Source organism: Anabas testudineus, chromosome 24 (genome assembly GCF_900324465.2).
Source record: "Anabas testudineus chromosome 24, fAnaTes1.2, whole genome shotgun sequence".
NCBI lineage: Eukaryota > Metazoa > Chordata > Actinopteri > Anabantiformes > Anabantidae > Anabas > Anabas testudineus.
Window position 1 is genome coordinate 14,893,172 of NC_046632.1, and position 12,669 is coordinate 14,905,840.

At 39.0% G+C, this 12,669-nt stretch overlaps 1 protein-coding gene and 1 long non-coding RNA gene across 3 annotated transcripts in view; one reads left to right on the forward strand and one right to left on the reverse strand.

The window, feature by feature from the left end:
- The window catches only part of LOC113149420, a 45,025-nt gene that overhangs the window by 28,617 nt on the left and 3,739 nt on the right, over nucleotides 1-12,669 (forward strand). The gene's annotated exons all lie outside the window — the stretch shown is intronic.
- LOC113149415 (exostosin-1) overlaps nucleotides 1-12,669 on the reverse strand; it is a 169,987-nt gene that overhangs the window by 1,539 nt on the left and 155,779 nt on the right. For both annotated transcript variants that reach the window (XM_026341531.1, XM_026341530.1), the window contains 3 exons: nucleotides 10,287-10,376; nucleotides 5,062-5,222; nucleotides 3,853-4,024 (listed from right to left, as the gene is read on the reverse strand). In XM_026341531.1, the coding sequence (XP_026197316.1) occupies nucleotides 3,853-4,024; nucleotides 5,062-5,222; nucleotides 10,287-10,376 (423 nt within the window). The remainder of the gene's footprint in view (nucleotides 1-3,852; nucleotides 4,025-5,061; nucleotides 5,223-10,286; nucleotides 10,377-12,669) is intronic.

A 12,669-nucleotide genomic window follows, 5' to 3' on the forward strand; every position in this document is an offset into this window, starting at 1 on the left:
CACGACTTGATATCGATCAGCACAGTTTGCAAAGGTTGAACTTATTCCATTCATAGCAGGACTGTTTGTTTGATGTGCATTTACTAAAGTCTGTTAAATTCCACACTGAGAATTGTACAGAGAGTTGTTTGCTGTGAGACTTGATGTTATTTGGACAATTCTGTCATTTTTGGCAACATTTGATTCTTTGATTGAATCAAACTGTTTCACTTTGGTGTTTACAATATTTACATAACATCAGCTTCGATGTTATGATGTCAGGGGGATGTCTGTGGTTAAAGGATATAAATACTGACAGATAATCAGTAGACAGGGCGTGTCAACTGGTTAGTACCTGTATCTGACATCTGTTTGTTGAGATGGAGTTATATGTTTAGTGACGGCCACAGATTATAAAATGAACGCACCTCGTTAACATGAAACAAACTTCAGCGTAGCTTTCTGTTTTCACTGTGAGAGTTGATGCAGTAGGTGGCAGTAACAATATCTACAGTGAACAGCACACAGGTCGTTCTCATCATGTAGATAAAGTATCCACCAGGCTGTGGGGACCCCGAAGTATTCTTCTTTATTTGCTACCACACAGTAAATGCAGCATTTTCAGTATGATCTAGTACAGCTGTGCAGCACAAAGACAATTGTTCAATAGTGTCAAATAGGAGTGGAAACGTCTGTTGTTTAATTTATTATTAATGTAACTAGTTGTTTAATCTGTTTAAATTGCTAATTTATAGATTCTTGCAGTGAACATGGGTCAGATCAGTGGTTCGATTACAGTATTTCCTAACTTCCTGAACAGTACAGTCCGATGTCACGTCAGTCTGAATAAGGTTCAGGGTTGTAGCAGCACCTCTTTGCTGGCTCCTTATCTCAGACAGCTTGTTAGGACATGGACTGTAAGTGTGGCTCACAGTGTGTCTTACTATTTGTTTTCCCAACCTGCTCATCTAGAGGATCCAGGTTCTTCAAACTGACAGAGCTGGTTGACCTCACCGGCTGCTTTGCTCTGTGGGAATCTCCTATGTAGTTACTGACACTCTGGAAAGCAGCAGCAGCAGCAGCACAGAAATTCAGACTGGTAGAAAACATACACTGTGTCTTTCACATGTCGTTAGGAAGTACAGCTTGTTTTTCCTCCCTTACTAATAGGTTGTGTAAATCACTGTCTATCAGTCAGTGTGTCAGTGCAGCCACAGTACACATTACTAGGGAGCTCTGCAGACCACAACTCAGCATAACCTCAAGTTATCTCCTGGATACCTGTTGAGAGTCAGGTCCAGAAGTCCTTGGACAGTGACACAGTTTTCATTTTGTCTCCACTAGGGATTTAAAAGTAAATGGTCAATGTGCTTTAGATCACTTAAAAGTAATTGGACAAACTAAAATAATCAGTTTTAATAGTTAGTTGTTGATCTTTTCAGTCAATAACTGTCTGAAGTCTGGAACTCAGACATCACCAGATGCTGAGTTTCTGCTCTGCCAGGCCTTTACTGCAGCTGTCTCTCACCTGGTTATCTGAGATGGACAGCAGGGGGGGGAGGATGATAGCTGAGCCTTGATGGCAGCTGGGATATGAGTTGGAGAGAGAGCACAGAGGAGGGCGGTGTGGAGGCCCTTTGATAAACCCTGGCATGGGGGTGTGGAGTTTGAGCAGACTGATGCTGTGTTCACATAGAATGATGAAACTGGAGTCAGAAGTGGTTTGGGACACTTCTGTTCGAGAACAAGTGTCTGAAATATCAGGCAGTTGAAACTTTTTCCATTGGTCAAAGTTTCCTGAAAGTTTCCGTCTTAAATTCCTGTCTGTTGTTGCTTGAAGCAAAGTAACAAATCAGGAGCGAGAGACGGAGGAAGCAGGAAGAGAGGTGTAAATCTGCTGCCCTCACAATTAAGACATTAATCACTGAGTCCATAGTGTTGAGTCATCGTCCTGCTAGTGGTCAGGTCATCAATCAGGACCTGACATAGGTCCGGCCTCACAAACACACATGTACGTGTAGAGAGAAGGTCAGGACTGTGTATAGCCCGAAGATTTCCCACTATCACTCATCCTACACAAGAAGAGGAGGTGGATCTCTTCTTCTTTTGTATAAAAAGGACTCCGGGGATTCATTTATTTTCTTTAAAACACATGGCCTTTTCACTTTTTAAACCACCGTCAGTCACTCCTAAAGTACCCTGTGGAGTTTTGACCACAGTGACAGTGGTTTGATAAAGAGTTTTATTTGTATCTCAGGTTCTATTAGCACAGACACCACCAGGACACCAGCAGCATGATACTCAATCCTGTCTGCAGCCTGACATTACTGATCAGCTGCTGATGCCAAGAAAATGTGACACGGTGACAACATGGAAACAAAGAAAATAAACACTGCATGACACCAGTATAGCTTTTCACAGCATCCAGCAGTGAACACAAAGTTAACAAGGTGTTTATTATTAGAGACACAGTTATTAATATCCAAATATATATATATTTTTTAGTCCTTTGTGAATTAGTTAAAAACACTGGACTTAATTCAACCTCTCCAACTCTTTACCAGCGTGGCTGGAAGGAGTGACAAATATTTGTGCCAAAAATGTTCTGTATAAATAGTAGAAATGTAGAATACTGTAGACCTTTACACATAGAATCCTGGTTTGTGATTTTATCTGCACATTAACAGTCAAATTCAATGAAATTGGTGGAGAAACAGGCAACAGTGCTAAATGTGGCCAAAGATTGTTTATAGTACGTAAGAGGCTGCTACAGTTTGGTGATCTGTACTAGTGGAACATAGCACTAACATGTTGAAGATTTACACAATTGTTCATCTATTAGGAAATTAGGTGACAGGTTTGCATCTCTGAAAGCTACTGACTGGTAAAAAAGTTGATTTTACTAATGTTTTGAGGAAGGAAGTGAAGTGTTTTGATCTGAAACATTAAAAGTAACTTGATGGGGAAACTTGAAGCCAGTGTTACATCAGTATTCTTGCAGCCCTGGGTCTCTGCAGATTGATTAAATGTGAGCACTGCGTGTTTGTGGGCGCTACATACAAGTAGTTCTTATCTATGATTACATTTTTAGAAAAAGAGATTTTGAAAGTTACACCCTTGAATGGATTGACTGCGCTATCGAACTACCAGACTGTCAAGGTTCTATTTACTGCATATCAGGACTCATTTCAAGGGTGTTCTGTTTAGTAGAACCCAACCTAAAGCCCAACATATTGATACATATACAGTGCATTATTCACAGCTCCTTACCTTTTCCACATTTTGAAACGCTACAGTCTTTTTCTAAAATCGATTAAATTCATTTTTTTTCCTGAAAATTCTACAAAAAAGCTCCAAAATGTCAAAGTGAATGAAGTTTGTTTAAAATATTTGCAAATTGATTAAAAATAAAAAAAACAAAAAAAACAAAAAAATCAGTACTTTGTTAAAGCATCGTTGGCACCAATTACAGCCTCAAATCTTTTTGAGTATGATGCTACAAGCTTCGTCGTTCTGTTGAAAGTCTGAGGTTTGTCCAGTCTGAGGTCCAGAGGGCTCAGGATCAGGCTGTCTCTGTACATTGCTGCATTTATCTTTCCCTCGATCAGTGGATGCACCAGCGCTCATATTGAGAGTCATGGCAAAGGCTGTGAATACTTCTGTATTATGTATACTTAAATGTAAAGATGTCAAACAAACATCTTTTATTATAGGGTATTGTTTGTAGGTAAATATTGAATTTAATCCATTTTGGACTAAAGCTGTAACATAAAATGTGGAAAAAGTTGCTTCCTGTTGTCTTTGATTTCTCATCATGACCTTTACAACTACAACTAGGGCCATATGAGCACAACACTAACAAGCCGGTCCTACCTGGCTCATCATGGTCTCCTTGTACTGCTTCTTCTGTGTGACTTTGATTGGTGGTTGCTTGGTAACAGCTGAAACCAGGAAATTCATCAGGATGTCCTCACAATTGGCCATGCGGTCCACCATGGTCAGCAGGTTGGCCGGGACATAGTGGGTGAACAGGTAGTGGTAGTACCTAACATGCACAGTGATGATAAAACCAAACAGAGGATCATTTCTTTTCTCTGGTTCTTTTATCAACGTCTGCTGAGCTGCACAGAAGCAGCAGATCAGCATCAGCTCAGTTTCCTCTCTGCCACAGCCTGCGATCACACACTTACACAGAAACACGTTCCACCTTCCTTCTCACTCTCTGACTCTTTTTTTTTTTTTGAAGAGTTGCTTTTGGCGTCCTAACAATAGAACAATGAGAGAGCTGTTTATCTGTGTGACAAACGGTTTCAGATCCCTTTAGAGAGCAACTCTCCTCCATTCAATTTACCGCTCTGCTTAATTCTTCAGTTTACCCTTTTCTTTTTTTACAGTCTGAGCTTTGTGCTTTTGTAAAAGACTAGACTACATACTGCATTCTCCCATTTCCTGTTACCTGAATAAAGAGTGACTGGATAGACGTGACTTACTGTGGTTTGTATCTATAGAAAAGACATTTCTGTGAAGACTAAACGAATCAATGTGACACCTTGTTCAGAAAAAACAGCAACAAAAAGTGGATAAGTTAATTTTCTATTTCATATTCTGCTGTATTTTGGTTTAATACTTGCTAATATATCATCCATGTTTAAAGTAAGCTGAAAATAACAAAAGCACATTAGTTAGCATTGAGATTTTAATTAATTATTAGATTTTAATTACTGATGCGTTGATGTGTTCATCACTTTAATGTTACAGCTGCTCACAGGGAGTTTATCATATGCCTGATCATTTGTTTTGATTATTTCTTTATATGCTTATAAATTAAAATTAAGTCTGACAGTGACACTGTAATCGGAAAAGGTAGTAAGTGAAGTTAGCAAATATTCCTAGTGAAGTCGAAGTACAATATTTACTTATTTATACCATTTATGTGTACTTCATTACTACTCACCACTGCGAACTGTTGAATGATTATCATTAATATTATTATGAGTATTTTAAAATAAATCTTACTAAAAGTCTTCAGATATATTAAAATTAAATACATTAGGTGTGTAGGAGATCATGTGGACTGTATACCTGTGGTAGAAAGCTGCTCCTGTGAGGACCATGGAGTAATCATTGGTCCACTTAGAGGTGTAGCCCCAGCGGGATCTCGAACTGTCCCAGTAGTGACTCCTTGCTGGGTAACCTACGATACGCTCAGGAAAACTCTGCCAGACAATGAAGGCAAATTCCACCTGGAGCAAAGGACAGAAGAGAAGACCAATTTAAAATAAGGACAAGGTTTTAAAATGACAAGAAATGCGACAGGTTATCTGACTTTAAGAACACACCGAAAAGAACTGTTATCACTCAGCATTCAGCTGAGCCAGGAAAGCTAAAACCAAACACACAGCAACTGGCATTTCAGACTTTTAAACACCTTTCCTCAGCCTGGAAAAGTCAAACCAAGTATCTGCATCATGTGACCTTTTAATTTGTACTATTTTTAATGTGTGTATTTACTAAAAACAACTATTTTACTAAAATATCCAACAAACTATTTCAAAGTTAGTTAAAATTTGAACATCTTCATTGTGTCTTAAACTACTTGGGTTTAATCAAAACAAACAGACCACAGCTGGCTACAGTTTAAGTTAATTTTGATGTAATTTTAATCTTTTATTAATGTAAATACAGTTCTTAGGTCATGGAGCTTTGAATACGCTAATTAGCGTGTGACTGAGGAGTTGGCAACGCTGCTGAAGGTGCACAACTTTCTTTCTCGCAGACACACGACTAGAGCTTTTCTCGCTGCTGTTGCTCTAAGGCTCCCTACTTCCCCACAAAGAAGACACATCATGTGGAGTTGTCTGGAACACCTGGTATCCCTGAGGAAGCTTGAGAAAGACCCTCTTCTGAATGCAGACACACCACTGAGGTGTGCAGGCATACACGCCAGAGAATAAGCGGATCTGCACATAATGAAAAACTTGGAAATACATAGAGACACACACCACCTCAGGAGCAGAGGGAGAAAATTAATTACCAGAATAGTGGAGGTAGAGGGGCTAAGTCGGGGAGCGGAGAGCCAAAAGTGGATGTTCTGTAGCGATACCTCGCGGCTTCTGTCATGAATCGCGTGAGCAATTATTGTAAAGTGTCAGAGCTAAGCCGAGAGAAAGGTTCGAGCTGCCATTCTCAGTGTATCCCCTGATGAACGGATGTGTTGGCTGTGTGCAAACAGTGTGTGTGGGTCTGTATGTAATATAGAATTTTACCTTGAGAGATTAAAAAGGCTGTTTATAACGTGAAACGCAGGTGTGTGTGTTTTTGTACTTATAGTTTAAAATAGAAGCTGCTGAATTCAAGGGACGGATGGACACTGAACTGTGTGTGTGTGTGTGTGTGTGTGTGTGTGTGTGTGTGTGTGTGTGTGTGTGTGTGTGTGTGTGTTGCATCCTAATAGATTCTGCAAGGCCAAAATTGATCCCAGTGGCAGAGGGTCAATCCAGCAATAGATCTGTTACAAATCTCTTCTGACAATTGGGTTTAACATATCCAGTGTTATGAGATGAAAAGAAGAGCAGCATCACCTTGTGAAGCCGTCGTGCTCGCTCGGATCACGAATGTGGTCTTTTCAGACAAGTTGTGTTTTCAATCTGTTTCGTATTTTGCTCCCTGTGAAGCGATGCCTCTGCAGCTATTTCACTGTCAACTTCCATCTGATTTCGGGATGATAAAACAGAGGTAAATGTGACTTAAACTGAGCTTGTATCCAGCTGTTTTGAAGTGCTGTGGCTTTGATAGAGATTTATCAACAGTCTCGGTGTGAGCCCTAACAGCTGGGGTGTCAGGTCCACGCTGCACACGGGTCTACTGCAGGTTTGCAACTTGTTTTGAATTATAGCTCTTCTCACCAGGTGCCTTCAGAGGTGTGGTGCTACGTCTCGTCTGGATGGCTACTGACTTGTTCTCTAAGATTAGAAATAACAGATGTTCAACCTCTGTTACTTCCTCAGACCTTCTTTCACTTCACATCACTGCACGTGGTTCCTACATACTGAATTACATTGGTGAGAAAAAGTATGTATTGCTTTTCCACATTTATAGGTTTAAATGTGTGATCTGATCTTCATTTAACTCACAACTAGTTTCCACAGCCAGCAAACACAAACAGTTACACTATTTCCTATAGTCACTGTCTTAAGTTGTCTTTATAACTGGTTCAATCTCTTTAGCAGCAACATTTAATAATAATGAAATATTCCTATTTAAATAGGAGGAACTAGGTATCGACTCACTTATCACCGTACTAGGCTCTTTACTACACAGTCCAAGTTCTCTAAACAATCACGCTGACAGCATCGTCAGTGCCAACAATCTTCATACCGGCAGCAATTAAACTAAAATGATTCATTTGACAAAAGAAAAACTCACATGGTGAGAAAACGCCGTCAGTGTTTTCATCATGAGATTATTATTTTGATTCTTCAGGGAATTAGTAAACAAGGAGGGGGATATATACAGTATATATATTCATATATATAACATCACATTCTTATTTAGGTTCACTGTCCATAGGGTTGTCCATACTGATCAAGTGGTTTTTATTATTTTTAAAAGTGCCCAAACCCAGTACTAAAGACCCCCTTTATATGTAAAGAGGATCTCAATTCTGCCATTGCTGTTAAAATACTATTTCCAAATCCACCATATTGAAAATATCTTCCAAAGGGCATAACACAGCAGCATGCTTGACTGCTCAATGAGAGAAAAGCTTTGTCAGGTTTTTTCCCCCCACTCTTATTCACTGCTCTAATCTCTCTTCATGGAATAATCATACATTTAATGAGCTGAAACAATGTAATTATGAAACTGGCACGGCTTTTCTTCCACTGAGGTAATATAATAAGAAAGGTCCTATTAAAAGTGTAATGTTCTCTCACACATATTTTTACTCACTTGACATATTTCATATACTTTAAATAAATCCACTCGCTGAGTTAAAACGGCAATTAAAGCAACCCGTTAGCGAGCGCAGCAAAGATTCACTCCACTTCCTCGTCGTCATTTTCTCTCTTTTCTAGTCGTGCGCCCATAAAAGTTCAGCTGTAGAAGTCTCGCGTATTGCTGTGCCACAAATTTGTAGTGCCATAAAGTTTAACTGCGATGCCGTTAGCCTAGCAAAGGTGAATATTGACTCACACCAATCAATAAAACATATCAGAGTTTAAAGATATATTAGATCTCCTGGGCTCATTGGGCCTCACAATCCATTACGTATCTTTTACTGTGACAAGCTGTAGAGAAAGGAGGCTGCTACTTCTAAAGTATGAGCTCTACTTTGGAATAATAGATGAACTATCTGTCATTTAATTACAACTTGGAGATTAAAAAACTGTAAATACAAGCGACATTTTCATGTCTTAGGTTGGTAGGGTAACGGCTCAGATGTTATATGAACATATAACTAATAAAGATAATTAGTTTACTTTATATAGGCTAGTTTTTTATTTGCACAGATTGCTGCTTGTTGCTAGTCTGGAACAGAAATAAAAAGGTTAAAGATAATTCACTTAGGCTGCCCAAATATTAGAAACACCTCTTATTATAATGCACTCCATTATGACTACACCACCCACCATGATAACCTTTCTGTTACTGACGGTTTCAACAATAACTGAGAAATTCAAACCCTAGAAAAGTAGAATTCATGGCAGAACTGTTGTATTATATTTGAACTGCTAGCATGTCAAAGTCTTAATATAAAAAATAGAAATCATTACTTTCTCTCTTTACATTGTCAGTGTAATAAACCTCTGGGGGGTTTCCGGTCCTCTCGTTTGGGTAACAAGTCTTTAATCTAACAGGTGCTCGGTGTTTTAACAATCAAATGTGACAGACACACACAGGAAGTGGCTCTTGTAAAACTCCCGACTCTGTGAAAGCACGTCATTAAGTTTTCACCCTGTGCTTTTTCTTTATTTCCTTTAACACTGATTTCTCTTTGTTCTTTTCTTTCTTCATTTACTCACTGATTTGTCCTCATTTTTGTTTCTGCTCGTCTATTTCTTCTATTTATTACTTTAAATTCACGTCTTTTCTCTTTTCTTTGTCTTCTCTACTCACTTGTTTTACTCTTATTGTCTCCTTTTGTATTTCAAACCTTTATCCAAGCATCACATAACAGACAACTACAGTTCAGAGTCTTGCTCAGAGAAACTACAACTTCAGCGGATCAAACCACCAACCCTGCAGTAAGTGGATGACCCACAGCATCTCCTCACCTTTTATCATTGCATTTCATTAAATTAAGAGAGTGCGATCACGACACAATCAGTCCGACACCACACACTGCACAGTAATTTAATTAAGACTGGGCCTTAAGTATCGTCCCTACACAGTGAATTACTGAGCCCTGATGATATCAATCAGAACTCCTGCTTTGTTTTCACCGGATTCACACATCATCCTTTGTAGTTTCACATCACCTGATGCATTTAAAATCATCTTTTATCATTGTTTTTCATTTGTAATTAATGGTATTCATGACTGTGTGCACATCGACTGCCTTATTTCAGCAACGATCAATACTGTGTTAAGACATCACCACCTTTTGCCACTGACTGACAGAAAAACATGCAGGTTAGAGCTGGTTACAAAACCATTTCCAGAGGTGAGCTTTCCATGGCAGGAGTCTTGTTGATATCGTAGCATTTATTGAGGATTTTTACTGTGCGTCTGTTTGGGCCTAACACTCTGGTTTTCGCTAGCTTGCCACCAGGACTGAACAATCAATAGTTTACACATTAACATCACAATTTTCAAACTGCATAGACCCTGTTTACACCTGTACACACACACAAGTCTCCAACGTGTCCTGTGGAGACTTGTATTGAGATGTAATTACTGCTGCATCATTTATTTAAACACCCTGTATCTACTGTATATTCTCATAAATAGACAGGTATGAAAGCAGTGCCAAGTGTTTTTTGGACAGATTTCTTTGTCCAAATGGAATTTTATTTTTGGAGTTTTGAGCCTTGGCACCATCTGAACGAAACACACACTGTTTGGATGACATATTGTTGATTAATGTCGTTGTTAAGACACACAAGGAGGCATTAGAGTTTACTCTTACTCAAGACACACCTTAATACCAGGTGTAAACAGGGTCAGGTTTAGTCAGAGTAAGGAGGGCAGTGTTTAGCCAACTGTCAGCACGGACTTCTCACCTCATTTTGTTGATAAAGCACAAGTGCCGCAGTTCGTAAAATGTCATGGTTGGACCAACTGGTTAATAAATGTCAGTGTCTCACCTCATTGGTTGAGAGGACCGAGTCCTCGTCCAGACTGAGAACAGCGTCGGTGAGGATGACGTCATGGGGGAAAAAACGACTGCTCATCATCTGGAGAGGAAGAAAAAGGAAAGAAGCAGCAAATATTAATGATGATTCATCAGTGTGATCGAACCATCAAAAGCAACATCACACATTCAGGAAGCAACGGACAACAACTGATCACATGTTCAGCTCTGCCGTTCCACCGAGGCAGGACTCCTTCATGGGTCAAAGAAATCTTCTTTACTTCAATAATCATTTTAAATGCACAGAGTTGGTGTAGAGGTATGAAAAATTAAAGGGCCAATGAGAAAATGTGTTTTTTTCACATTGCTGTGTGTCTATCGATCAGCTGGTTGACCTAATGGGTTTTGTATGGGTCTTTATCAGTTGGCTGCCTAACGGAAAGTGCAGCAGACCTTGATCCATTAGCCTAAAGACGGCTGCTGATGATGTTATTGACTTGAGATTAAAGTGTGAATTAGTTAAGTTTGTGAAAAAGACATATTGGCTTCATGGAAAAAAATAATCCTCCATTAAAACATAGTAAAATGCCAAAACTGAAAGAAAGGACGTTACAAACTAAGTTTCGTTATAAATGGTCAATGATAAAATAAAATAAAATAATGGTAATTGTGATTAATTCACCAGACTGCACTTTGTTTACTATCTGTCTGTACAGTGGATGCAGACAGATTTTACTCAGGTAGCTGTTATGTCTTGAAATTACTGGTCTAGTAGATTTAGCTTGATTAGCAGCAGCATTAACACAAATTGCCAGAACCACATAAAACTCGGGTTTAAGTGATCACTACTTAAATGTATTTTCTTTGGATGAATGCACTGTATTTCAGCAGGCAGGTAATTATTTCGGTCCGGATGGTGTTCGTAGTTGTCTAATGGTTTCTCAGCTTATTTAAAAAAAATAAAAATCACATCATTGCAGTGTAATGGGCTGTAGTAAATTAGCCATGTGCCTCATAATCAACAAGACTAATGGTCTGTTAGAAATTTAGAAGATCAAAGTTTCATTCTCCTGCATAAGGAGAATGAAACATGTTCACAACGGGACGCCTAGCGCATGCACAGTTCGTAACAGCCCAGTCTGAACTAACATCCTAAATTTCCCAGCATCCTTCAGGCCACCCTTCACCGGCCTTATGAGAGTTTTTTTTTTTTCCGGCGGGCCATTGTTTTCTTCAGCTTGATTCAGTGTTATGCATGTTCACAGTTTCTTTCCTTTTTAAGGTCCCTATGGTTTCAACGGCCTGTAATTGATTAAATGCTGAAAAACGTCCACCTGAGGATATAGGACACTAACTTAAAATATTGGCTTTTGGCACTTTCAGTTTAGCTTATGTCAGAATTGGGAATGACCTGTACAGTACCTGTCTGAGTGACACCCTCCCTCACCACCCCATTATCCCCCCTCCCTCCCTGTGGATGGTGTCAAAGCTTTTCTGCCTCTGGACAGAGATTAGATCCTACTGAGATCACTTGCACTCGTTATATTTGCCACGACTCCTACTTCAAGGAGAGTCTTTGGAGATATCAGGCCCGTCTCTATCTCACAAATACACCTACATGCCTGTAAATTACAGTTGAAAGCCAAATATTACTGGAGCAATCTGCAGCACCATCATAAACTGTGAACCACTTCCTCAACTGATCAACATTTTGTCATGTGAAATCCTATACACTTTTTCCAACCTTTAAATGTCATGATGTGTCCTAATCTCCATTTAGATTCCACCTGCTACACTAATCTAGTCATAATGCAATAGAATGAAAAAAGGTAATTTTGCTAACAGTGCAAATTTAATTTCATATGCTTCCATTATACCCAACGAGTTGTAAATTTCTAAATGTCAGAGGGACTAAGAACCACCCAATGCACAGTGTAACATCATCTCTGCTGGACAAATAGTTCAATGACATTTTATTGAAACAATGAACATGAACATGAACACATTGTACATGAACGTACAATCTACTGGTGATCTGGAAGTTGAGTCATGGTAACTGGGCTTCACAAAGAAGGAGCAGTGAAACATTTCAACTTAAAGGAAATCCAGTAGTCATGACTCAACTTCAGATAACTTCACCTGGATGACTGAGAATCTTCACCGACAACTCTATTGGATTTTCCCCATGTGTAATGTGCCAAAGGAGAGCTGAACTCTCTACAGCACATCATCTACTTAATGCTTAATGTTTTTCTTTTTTTACACATTCCAAGACTAATTGCTAAATCACTACAACACAAACTATTACAAGTTGAAACCTTTATTTTAAGATAATGAATTAACTATCTATAGTTTTGAACATCTGAAAACAGTGTCTTCTTCAAAAGTCAATATCC